The 13080-nt window shown below is 42.2% G+C and overlaps 1 protein-coding gene across 6 annotated transcripts in view; it reads right to left on the bottom strand.

Moving 5' to 3' along the window:
• The window catches only part of carmil3 (capping protein regulator and myosin 1 linker 3), a 101142-nt gene extending 93533 nt beyond the window's left edge, over positions 1-7609 (bottom strand). Inside the window, exons 1-2 of one of the 6 annotated variants that reach the window (XM_080292541.1) lie at positions 6631-7609; positions 3273-3367 (exon numbers count right to left, since the gene is read on the bottom strand). In XM_080292541.1, coding sequence (XP_080148667.1) covers positions 3273-3367; positions 6631-6688 — 153 coding nt within the window. In that variant the 5' untranslated portion in view covers positions 6689-7609. The remainder of the gene's footprint in view (positions 1-3272; positions 3368-6630) is intronic. The other 5 variants (XM_080292539.1, XM_080292538.1, XM_026148433.2 and 2 more) reach the window with 5 other exon arrangements.
• Between the last annotated feature and the right edge of the window lie 5471 nt (positions 7610-13080).

The raw sequence follows: 13080 nt of genomic DNA, 5'->3' as shown, positions 1-13080 counted from the left end.
TACGTTTAAATTCTTCCTCTGTTTTTAATGGCATATCCACCTACACACCCAACCACAAAACACCTTATTGATTACAGGAAAATTACATGAACCATTTGTCTGACCAACAGCAACTGTTTGTAGTTCTATATAGTTCTACGAATAGGGTTTGTATATTGTAAGAATTACTGCAAGAATTTTTTAAAGAACTGTGTCTTTCACTTTTTTCATCTCTGTCAATTTAGTTTAGTTTTGTACCGCTTGAAGAAAGGGCTGCCCAAAACAACACATCATCATCACTATAAGAACATGAATGAAGTGCAATAAATAAAAAAAACTAATTTTAGCTACGCACAGCTTGGGTTCGATCTAACAAACAAACAAGTAAGACTGCCCTCTCTATGAAAAGACGTGATTTGCCAAACCTTACCCATCACATCATCAAAAGCACTGAAAACAAAGCCAAGAAGATTTGCACAAGCCTTCACAGACTGCCTGAGCTACAATATGCTGAAAGGTTAAAATGGAATTTTCACCCAATGATGCCAAAAAAAAATATTGTGCACCACAGCTACATCCATATTGCTGAAGGTACACTTTTACTGCAAACTAGCATTTCTACTGCTTGTTAGAGAAATAAAATAAATAAAACAAAAAAGTAGAATTAGAAATATAAATATAAATACTCACTTGGTACTAGAAGTCTCCAAGAGCAAGAAATGGCACGTGTGGCTAGGTTTTTGGGCTTTTTTGCAATTGCTTTGTTCAGTGTGGGTCCATTAAAGGGCAAATGATTTTCAGTTCTGAATGATTTATGTTCAATAAAGCTACTTTGAAAGTGATTGCTAACCATAAATCATTACATATTCTACTAATTTCATCACAAGCAGCCCTGCTGCGCACATCCTCCACACCGGCAAACCCACAGAGCACACGGGCACAATCGAATCATTAAACGCAGTAGCTTAAACTTGACCTCAAACCTCAGTTCTACAAGAGCCCCATGAATGGGACCTCCACGCAACCGTGCAGCTTAAGTGGGAATAAGCACCCAAGTGTGTTCAGGGCTGTCAAACAGTGGCACTTTCAGCCAGTAATAGGCCCGTTATTAGGTGGGAGTGAAGAAACCGCAGAGTCAACAGAGGATAAAACAGAGCGACCGATCAGGGTAAATAAGTGGCGGAAGAACCAAATCGGCAACTGGGGCATCATAACACATCAGAGATTCCTTCCCCCCCTCTCTCCTTCCTTCATTCCCTTTGCTCCATTGGCATGCTCTCCCCTCCTCTTCCAGCAACACCCGCCCACTCCTCCCTTCCCTCCTTCCATATCGCTCTCTCCCCCACTCAGCCTTTGAAGATGCTTTGTTTTCAGAGTTGCCTCTAATCTTCAAATAGGGTGATCTAATAATGGCTGTAAGAGTGTGTGTGTGTATGCGAGCAAGTTTGGATGCACTGAGCAGTGCGAGTGTGCATTAATACCTCCTGCACATGTATGCAAAATGCACACACATGGGTAAATGTGCATGTGCGTGTCTGAGCATAGCCAATGATGGAATCGTGCATGTTGATGCTCCCCAACGCAGTGCCCTCGGTGCTGTTTAGATGTCACGCTGGGCCTGTGTCTGTCTGAGATGGGTGGTGGGGGAGACAACCCTGTGTGTGCCTGTGTGTAAGTGTGTGTCACAGCATGATGGCTGGTACAGTCAACACACACAGACAGTTGGATACCAGCAGTCTCTGGAGGCAAAGAAGGGCACGAAAAAAAAAAGACAGAGAGAGCAAATGTAGAACAAAGACTTGAATGTAAAAGTAAATACAGAGTTGATGTTTTAAACTCTCTTCCTGTGAACCGAACAAACCAGGGGAATCGAGATGGAAGCTGTGGTTTTCTTTTCTTCTCCAGGACAAAATTCAAGCTCTGCATCTGACAGCAATCCTAGAATGCGCCACTTTCTGACCTCCATGTATGATACTTTCAAGCATGAATATTATGTGCATAATACCCAGAGAGACTGAAAAAAGTCAATTTACAAACTCTCTTGTCTATTCGCCCTTCTTACATCCAAACAAATGTATCCATTAGAGTGAAAAGATTGCCTTTTAGGAAGGGGGGAGACCTTGACAACGAGCTAGAACGAATACATATATAGCTGCATCCAACATCCTTTCCCTTGAAAGAATTTGGAGCAGTTGCAGAGGCAGCAGCAGCAGCCAAAGCCCATTTGGATAGTAAGAGAAAAAAAAAACTCTCGTAAGGCAAAGACCTAATTGAATTGCTTCTGATGGAAAGAGAAGCTCAATACCCTTTTACAGGTTTGAGTAAAGATGGAGGGACGAGTGGAAGGGCATAAAAGTGGAGAGATGGAGAGAAAGCGAGAGGCGATCAGCGTGGCGGTGGGGGGGGGGGGGGGGGGTGATGACAGGGAGGAGAATAATCAAGATGGACAGACAAGGAGGGAGGGAAGGAGGAGGGAGGGAGGAGGGATGGGAAACAAAGAGAGGATGACAAAAATAGAGGGGGGTGTGGTAATGATGGAGATAGGTGGAGGCAAGGCAGAGACAGGGGGAAAAGAAATAATAGGAGGGACGGAAAACTGAGAGAAGTCCTGGTTAATAGTTTGGATTCTCACATCAGCTCATCCCTTTCTTGTTGCCTTTAAAGGAGGAAACAAGCTCGCTCTTGGCAACACAGTATGAGTAACTGATCGGGCACCAATGTGCCTGACTAACTGACAGTCTCTCAATAACAGCACTGGCCTTGGTTCCTTGAACACATCACAGACAACCTACACTCCCTCTGGCATGCAGTCCCACACAAACACACGAGGCTCCTTCAATAACAAACAAAACAAAAACAAAGCAATAAACCAGGACCCTGTATGTACACAACATCAGGCTTCCACACATGCACACACCACACTCTCGCCTGCGGCATTAAGGCCATCCTGCCACATCTAATAAACTCTGAGGATGGATTCAGTGGGACACGGCATGGTGTCCACTTTGCTCTGCTTAGACAGCATCTGTCTTAAGCCTAATTTTCAACGCGTCTGTTGTGTGGCTCAGGAAGTACAATCTGCGACTTCTTACGGCCCTTTCAATTTGTTGCAATTAAGCTCTATTGATTTCCATTTTGACTTTAACGAGCCAGCGTCACTCTGTCGCACATTTAAAGCCTCGCACGGAAAGATTCTTTCATTTTATTAGCAGCTCTCTCGGGTCACCGGTGTGAACACAAGAATGAAGTGGGGGGAGGTGCTGGGGTGGAGTGCGGGTATCGGCGTCTCTCACCAGAATCCTGTCCTCTGACTTGCCGCTCCTCATGTCCTGCTTGACGGCTCGCACAAACTTAATGGCTTGTTTGTCCAGCACCTTTCTGATGCTCTCTGGAAAGAAGGCAGAGAGGGAAAGACAAGGATAAAAAAAAGGAGCACTGATTACATAATGTAAACACATTACAGAAAAAAGGTTACAGTCCTGAGATGCTCTGAGAAATGCTTTGAAAGGCTTTCAAGAGGGTAAATCGGTAAATTAGAACATAAAGCATGATGAAAAATGGAAAGAAAAAAACGGAATAAGAATGAGATGCACCAGTTTTCTTTCCAAATACTGATTCTGAGTATCCATTCAATATAAGGGCTCTTGTTCTTCACTGTCTGAAATGCACTGATCGGGCCACTCCTGCATATCAAAGTAACATGAGGGTGACAAAAGTCAGTAGAGGGCTTCAGCTGTTAAAATGCTGTCTAAAGGTTTAGAGTGAATACTAACTTCTAGTAACTGATAAATAAAACAATACTGTGCACAAGAGGCTGCTGTCATACCCAGCCCAGAAGGGAAGTGGAATCACTAAACTGCAGTGACTCAAAGGCAACTTTTAATGTGAATTGTGATAATACAGCACCTCCTTAATACAGCGCATCAGACTGAGGAACATCTTTGGAAGAAAATAAATATAGACTAAAGTATATAATCAACCAGCAGTTATTTAAGTTGCTTTAGTCTGCGAGCCACTTTGCAACCCGCCACAAGCCCAACTCCTTTTTTTGTGCTGTATGTGTCTTGATCAGCGTCAATCAATTACTCAATCTCTTCTATGCAGAGGTGTTGCCGCTGTTGTTCCCGCCTCCTACTTTTCTTAGGCACATGGAAAAGCAGCGAGGTCCCAAACTACAGTCATGCCACACTATACATATATAAATTACTGCAGATGGCAATAATCTTCTTTTGACTACAGAGGTCTTGGCTGGAATGTGATTAAATCATGCTCCATGCTAAACCCGCTTAATAAAGTTCAGTATCAGTGCTGATGCCAATTCAGCACATTAAAGCTTGATCCCTAATTAACCCTTCGATGTCCAAGCACCCCAGCTATCAGGTGGTGGGGGGTTAAAACCTTTTTCATGTGTTGGTTAAAGTATTTAGGTTTCTCTTCTTTGCCAAGTCTTGAAATAAAAAGTTTCAGAATCTAAAAACCAGCTGAAATATGTGGTCATCATCAGCAGATAATGCCTCATTTGCCTCGTGTTAAGATTGAAGTCTTGTTTTTATGCAAATAAGTAAAAGAGGCTGATGAAGATCACGTGAGAGCTAAAACACTTCAAGTGATTTTGTCCAACAACTAAAAGTAAAGTGCATAGTAGTTGTGCATTTATGAAGAGGGTAAACTGGATATTTTTCAGCAACTGATGAGACAAACAAGCAGTCTTTACATGACACCTTGTTTGGGTTTTTCTTGTCATCATTTTGATGTATGGTGATGAACATGACAGACTTTGGATTTAGGACACCAACAGGTGACATATTTTTGGAAATAGTCCCAGTGCTTCTTCTGTCTCAGAGCTTTTTAAAAGCTCTAAAGATGTAGTTATCAATCAAAAAATATGTTCACATCCCAGCTAAATCCCCACGACCATCACGTCTTGTGTCTGAGGTGGATTATTCCTTAAAAGACAGCCGCACAGGGGCGAACAGTCACAGAGAAAAGAAGACAGCTTCAAAGACGCCAACATGAGGACAGGCAGACACATATGCAACTCCTAGCTGAAGAGGACTCATAACTGGACTATTTTTAGCCTCAGAGAAGAAAAAAGCAGCCCGGCTCTTCTCAACGGAACCAAACACACAATTCAGAGCTGCGGTCTTTAGGGACTTCTACCCCACCATGCCAGGCAGGCGACCCTGTGAAGCTCACTGAACCGCACCAGAGGCCTCTGCCAATTACATCCCCCCCCCCCAAACAACAACCAACATCAAAATAACATCAGCCTATAGCCTCAGTGTGGAACCACGCACATATGCCTACAAGCTGTGATATGTTCACAGCACACATCTCAAATGGGGCCATCCGTGCTAAATATGCACTCATGGAGCCCAGCAGATGGAGATACAGCGAGTCATGCTGTGTCACGACGCTCCACTCACAGTCTCCCAACTTTCCCACTGTATCAACCACACACACACACACGCACACACAATTCTCACAGTCCCCATCCGGCAACAACCATGAAGTTGGCTCTCACGCTTGACTGAGCAGCGGCAGATGCCAGCAGGATGAGACAGGGATGGGATTGAGAGGGGGGGCACACTCAGGTAGATCGAAAGAAGGATCAGCTGAAGACAACCAGAGAGTTATTGACATTAAGCTGGGTAAGACCCAATCGCTTAAACCTTTTAACGCACTATCCAGAACCCCCCAAGGCCTGCCGGTGTGACCTCAGCATCTGTTCCCTAAAAAAGGGGCAAGGTGCGGTGGAGATGAAAAACCAGCATGGGTCAGTCCCCCTTTCCACCGTCAGTTCCCTCTAATACACCCTGCCTTTTCTGGCAGTTTGATGGATGTGCTCACTCACCTTCCCCAAGCCTCAGGAACCCCATCTCCCCCACCCCTCCCCATCTGGTCCTCCACTAGCAGGTGTGTTAATGGCCTAATACCGCCTGCCTCTTACAACCAGGCCACACAGAAGGTGCTTGACCAGGTTGAGCTGGTAAACAGCGGGACTTAACTCCATCAGGATAATTAGCGGTGAGAGACACCCTTCATCAACACTCTACCATCCAAACATGGTGTGTTCGTGTGTCCTGTGCTGTCCGATCTCTTCAGCGGGAGACACAGGCTCAGGCTTCCAGCTGTACCCATGCTGCACGAAAAGCGCTTGCAGTCACACAATAACTCCCACGCACACACGTGCAGCGAGAAAAGAAAGCCATTAAAAAAAAAAAAACTCCTAATGAATGCACAACAAAGCCATGACGCGCTCACACGCACCGCAGCACTTGAAAATAACTCTGACAGCACTACTGGACCCGTGCGCACGATAAATTTCACCGCGGATCTTTATAACAAATCAATCCCAAAGTGAAGACTCCTGCACTGAGATCGCTAGGATTACAGTCCTCACAAGCCCGAACAGCCATTAACTGTGGTTTTGCCTTGGGGAGGCATATCCTGCGTTTCCCTGCGGTGATAACTCCTTTCAAATCAAACGCAGTGGAAAGAGGTTGTTTAAAGAGCAGCTGAGTAAAAGAAAACTACCCGTACGCGTCCCGAGAGCTGCTCTCATCCATCCTCTCGCGTTCTCGGGAGTGCTCGAAGCGGTGTTAAAAACACACTTTTCCCCGAAAAAGTCATCCCGGGTCGGGAGCTCACCTGTGATTTCCCTGTTGACGTTGGCAAAGCCCGCCGCTGTAGTCTCCTTTGAGGCCATGGTGCGCTCCTCCCGCCTGTCCGGCCCCCTTCTCCTTCCTCTCCTCTCTCAGATGTCTCTTTAGGCAATCGCTGTCCACTTCTTCCCCCCTTCTTCTTCTTTTTCTTCTTTCAGCGCCTGCAGGTGCTCCAGGCGCAGCAACAGTCCGCACAGTGTGGTGAGAAGCGATGCCGCGGTGCGCAGTGGCAAACCCGAGGAGCGCCTCCGACTTCAGCACTCAGACAAGAGAGAGAGAGAGAGAGAGAGAGAAAGGGGGGAGAGAGAGAGGTTTGAGATACTCTTCATCATCTTTAGGTCACCATCATTTGTTTGAAATAGCAGATGTACCATAAAAAATAGACAAAGGAAAGAGTCCTATTGTTAAATTGCAGAGATTCTAGGCTTCCAGGCGTCCTAATAATTTACATGTTTTAAACTGTAATAACTGCACTTTTCATATATTTTTAATTGATTGATTCTTACATTCAAAGGTAATCACTTGCTGATAAATCATGATTTTGGCTAAAAACAATAACAATAGAACACTTTCTAGTCAAATCTTCAAATGTCTTTGCTGGGAAACAAAGTGAGACGGTTTTACCTTGTTTTAAGCGACAGAATCTTTGATGTGCTATTTAGACAAAATTACTATAACAGGAATTTAGATTTGATCATTTGATTGGAAAGAAATACCATATAGAAAACTAAGTGTGGAAACAATCAGGGTGGATTTTCAGGCTTAAATACAACCCTGAGCTCGCATGAAAAGTGGCACTGTACAGGAGTTCCTATGTGTTTTGGCAAAACAAGTATGCACTGCTATGTACTCTATACATAAGGAGGAGTCCTAATAGTGAAAGAAAAAACCTGTTTTAGCATCAAATCATGCATAAAATATCTAAAGCTAAAGTGTTCATTGTGCAGAATCATATGTATTATAATAATGGGTCAGGTATGGATTTGTGAATTGTATAAACCTTATCTGTTAAATATTGTAGCAGGAAATTATTTTAATTATAGTACTGGTTATTTATATACAGTGTAATATATAAGTAAATATAAAAATCTTCAGAAGAATACATAAGAAAGTAGCCTAATACAGTCAAAGTACATTTAAAATTGACTTCAGTAAAGTACTTAAATAAATGTTAGCATACATTTAACCACCGTTTCTAGCTATATGCTCTTGTAATAGCCAATGACTGTAGAAAACAGTCTACAGTAATTGGTAATAGCATATATTAGCAACTGCAAGCTACTGTGAAATTAACTAGTCCATTGGCAGTAGTTGAGGGAGGAGGGAGCTTTGTTTTCATTCTACTAAAAACTAAAAACATTTTTTTTTTAACATATATCAAAAATATTTTCAAAGTTGAACTTTTTCAAAACGTTTCCGGCCATAATTTTCATCAGCGTCTTAGCATGCTCACCAAATTAACTAGCTAGCCTTAGCTACAAATAATAATTCAGAACTTTTCCTAGCCACTACTTTGGCCTAATAATTTACATGTTTTACACTGCAATAACTACAGTGTTTCATATATTTTTGATCTGCCGATTATTAATTCATGCAAACGGTAATCACTTGTTAATGAATCATGATTTTGTTTTCATATAAGCCTATAAATACTAGCCTATACAATAGTTTCCAAAAAGCTCCTTAGCATGTTCATCAAATTAACTAGCTAGCTTTAGCTATAAATAATAATAAAATAATTTTATATATATATATTTCTGAACATCCTTGCTAGCTGCTGTTGCTAATACTCTAAGTACATTATATTCACATTTAGCTACAATAAAACAACCTCTTTTTTTTTTTCTTTTCCTTAATGAGGCTCCTAAGTTGCCTGCTAGTTACACCATTTGTATGAACTGAATTAAGAGCTGGTGGTATGTTCAGCTGCATCAGTAGTTAATGTTAGGTGGATAATTTAGTTACACACAGCTCTATAGAGGAAAAGTCTGGAGCATCTGTGTCTGACCTTAATGCAAGTTTAACTCACAGTGCTTTTCAAGAGTGCCAGGATCTTTGGTTGGCTGCTTCATGTGCTCCTTAGCTACTTACAAGTAGCCTAGCTAATTTAATTTCTCTGGCAGTTTGAAAGCCCACTGGTTAGGTGAGGCAAACTCTACTATTGTTATGAAAAGTGATATTTGAAAAAAACTTTCATATAGTCGCTATGAAAATACAAATTAGAAAACTTTTCAATATGGATTTGAATATTTTTATAGTATATTTACATTACGTATTTATATGCTGCTCCCTGTTTAATACCCTCAATTTGTATTGTATGTATTTTTGATTCCAATAAACATCTATTTAATTTAAAAAAACTGATTAAAACTATACATCCCTTTTAAGAAATAAAGCATTAAGATGAAAGTCAGATAAGAAAAACCTTTGTTTCTCTCAGAAGCAATAGCACTGTAAATTATAAACTAAACGAGTTTGAAATGAGATAAGAAATGAAAAAGTAAGAAACACATTCAAACTTGTTTAAATGTGATCACTGAATGGAAGTCACAACATCTGCTCTAGTAGATGATCCTGCTCATGAGGACCCTGAATCCTCCTGCAGGATTTAAGGCTTCCATGTGTCAAACCATTCATATGGGCTCTTGTATTCCCCTGTGTCCGACAGTAAGTAATTATTTATTTGAAGAATTTTTAAACTATAGCTCTTCTCAGAAAAGAAACGGTTTTGTGATGTCATGAGCAGAAAGCTGATATGATGCGTCTGATAAATGTGTCTTCGTGGCAATATGTCTGTAACAACGTGAGGACATCGGGGGGAATAGAGCCATATATCAAACAGTTTCATTCAGTGGCTTTCTCCTCAGAGCTGTGAGACCACCGCTCACAGCTGTGATAGGATTTGGGAAGGAGGATTGTGAGGCCAGGTTGCAGCTCAAGCTGTAAGTAACAATGACATATGATTCACCCTCTCATCTGAACGGCTGCTATTTGTCAATGTCATCGCTTATGCAACGCAGTTAGGCTGCTTTTTTCTTAGATGCAGCCTAAATTAGACACAAATTTTGAGCTCGTTGTCTCTTTTTAATATAACAAATGTGTTTCATAAAGATACAAATTAGTGGGATGTGGAGGGTGCAGCTGTCGCCGAATTTCCTAAAATTGGCCCTCCAGGGACATAAAACAAAAGTGCGCAGTCTGGTTTATGCATACATGCTTTGGTGTATATTCAGGGCTGTGTATGAGAGACCTTTGTGTCTGCATCTCATGGATACTCTTCTCTGATGAAAGAAGACCCAATGGGGGGGCATTATGCTGGAGAGAGAGAAATAGAGGGAGAGAGGGAATTGGTGGGGGCGTTAAAGGAGAAAGGTGGCGTGTGTAGGGCTTGAATAAGAGGTTTAAAATCTGGGGGCTGTAGCTGTCTCCAGGTTTCATTGGGTTAAAAACTTCAGCACTGTTCAAAGATGCACTTGAAAGGGCGATCCATTATTTATTCATCAATGCAGCATCTCGTGGATAGAAGTCGAGATGCTCAATATGCTCTCAATTACTTGTCTGTCGAGGTACGGTGTGTACGTGAATCTGCTGACATAAAACAATGCTGGAATAAAAAAAAGGTTTTACAAAGGTGCAGCAGAGTATTTCAAGCAGACAAGTGTCGTGAGGGGGAAAAAAGACACCCATTCAGTGACATCTGTTTATATGCAGACATTTGGTTGTCATTTGGCAGAGAATAACAACAGAATACAGCACAACATCTGTGCTGAGAAAAAGTGAGACACATCACAGCAGCAGTTGGAGGAATAGCGAGGCGAGGAGGAAAGTGTGTAACACACTGGAAACCGCATCCACTCTAATAGTGACTAGATGTAAAGTGTAGTCCCTGCTGTCTTTGCTCATGTTAGTGATGAGTCAAAATGATGCTTTAAAGCAGGGTTTCCATCCATTCCCAATCTCCACCTCGGGCTGAGTTGTCCTCAGCGTGTAGTATTCCCTGGTAGAGCTCTGAGGTTGTGCAGCAGAGCTGTGATACACTGCCCTCATCTGGTTGGATGCAGTAAACATCCAGCCCTAGCCCACCCCTCCACCCCCTCCCCACCCAATGAATGGGAATTTCCATTTCATGTTAGCAGAGGGCAAACTGCTGTGTCACGTACTGGCATATTCTACCACTGCAAGGCCATGTCATAAACTTTACACTTATATTATATCACAGCGGAGGAAGGATCGAACAGATCCTTAACTGAAAGGGTCACATAACAGCAGCATGTCATAGGATTCTGCAGCGAGGCCAGATGAGAAATTTTGCTGGAGGTGAACAAAAAGGAATTCTAAAGTCACAGGAAAGCATGGGAGTATCACCGTTCTCTGCATTGTGCTTCCAAATGAAACAGAATATGTGGGTCAGTTATGGTTAGGAGAGGGATCTCAATCAAATCCTTTAAATCTCACTTAAAGACACACACACGTACACAAAAACAAACGCTTCGCTTATCTGTGGTTTGAGATCAGGGCTTGAAGGACAAAGGATAAATAAATAAATTACACCCGATACTCGTTTTTGAAATTTGAATATACTCAAACGTAAAGAGCCAAATATGTACCTCTGACCCAGGACATTTCACTATCAGCCGACCCTAATCCATAGTTCACTGTATACATTTTAGCATGTGACGTCGAGTTCAGTATCACTGTGACCCTTACAGAAAGAGCAAACAGACAAGAATGATGGTGTTAAACACACAGAAGACAAAGATAATCTGTCACTTTCAAAATATTCTAACACTTCTTCATTTATCTGTCAGTAATATCCCAGCCTATCGGGATCTTATCTTGGGTCGCATAATACAAACGCGAAAGGAGACCTTCGGCGTTCTTATGGTACGCGGCGGGTTATGGCTGGAATCCAGTGCAATGACGCTCCCGCGGTAATAGACGTTCCAGCCCTGTATTCCAGCCCTAAACCTAACCTTATCCCTAGCCCTGACCATAACCTTATTCCTGACCTTAACCAGGACTTTAATGATGTTAAATAGCGTGTTTCTAAGCGATTTGAAGAAAAAGAGCGAACATGTGTAGGTTCAGTCCAGACGGTTCTCATATTTCCTCTTTTTCCGAGGTCGTCATTTAGGAACGTGGTGGGTAGCCGAAAACGTAATATGGTGACGATTTGTCACCTAGCGTAAAATGTTACGCTTTGGGAGTGAGAACGGGTTGTCTAAACATCTGTAACATGTAAATAAAAACAGAGTGCAATGATTTGCAAATCTCATAAACCCGTTCCTCACAATGGAACACATAAAACGTATCAAAAGTAAATTGAGGAAATGTAACTTTTTCAGAAAAATATTAGCTCGTTTTGAATGAACAACACATCTCTGAAAAGTTGGGACAGGGCCTGGTTTACACTGCGGAGCTTCTCCTGTTTTTTCTTAAACATCTGGGAACTGAGGAGACCACTTTCTGGATTTTTGGGAGAGGAATGTTTGTCTGATATAAGATTCTAGCTACTCAACAGTCCTGGGCCTTATTGGTTGTATATATATATATTTTTTATTTTAAATGATTAATTTATTTGTTTGCTTTATGATGGGCCAAATGTTCAGTAGGTGAAATGTATGGACCGCAAGTGGGTCAGTTCAGCACCCAGCCTCTTCCACTTTGTAGCTGCAGTATGCAGATTGGCATCGTCTTGCTGAAATATGCAAGACCTTGCTTGAAAATGCTATTATCTGAGAGCATATGTTGCTCTCTTTGAGTATTGATGATGGCTTTCCAGATGTGCAAGCTGCCAGTTCCATATGTACTAAGGTACTGCCAGACCATCAAAGATGCAGGCTTTTAAACTGAGCCCTGATAACAAGCTGGATGGTCCCACTGTGAATGATGTGCAGTCCATGTTTTCCAAAAGGAATTTCATATTTTGATTTGTCGGACAACACAGAAGTTTTCCCCTTTGCCATCTAGTACTGATTCTGAGCCGTGTCCCTTGCACACAGAGATTTCTCTGCACGCATTATACCCTAGATCAGGGGTGCCCAATCCCGGTCCTCGAGAGCTACCGTCCTGCAGCTTTTAGATGCATCCTTGTTCCCACACACCTGAATCGAATGAATGGCTTGTTATCAGGCCTTTGCCAAACATGATGGCATGCTGAAGAGATCAAACCATTTGATTCAGCTGTGTTGGAGTAGGGATGCATCTAAAAGCTGCAGGATAGTAGCTCTCGAGGACCGGGATTGGGCACCCCTGCCCTAGATGAACATTTATTTAGTCTTTGGTGAGGAACATTATTCTGAAATTGTTAAAATGTTTCAATGCAGTCTTTTCAAGATTGGTGAACTTCCGCCTGTTTTCACTTCTAAGAGGTTTGACTCTCTAAGACGCTCTTTTTTTACCCAGTCATGATGCCGACCTGTTACAGGTTAACTTA

This window comes from Astatotilapia calliptera, chromosome 18 (assembly GCF_964374335.1).
Source record: "Astatotilapia calliptera chromosome 18, fAstCal68.1, whole genome shotgun sequence".
Taxonomy (NCBI): Eukaryota; Metazoa; Chordata; class Actinopteri; order Cichliformes; family Cichlidae; genus Astatotilapia; species Astatotilapia calliptera.
The sequence above is the reverse complement of the archived record's forward strand: the minus strand, read 5'-3'. Positions and strand labels throughout refer to the sequence as shown.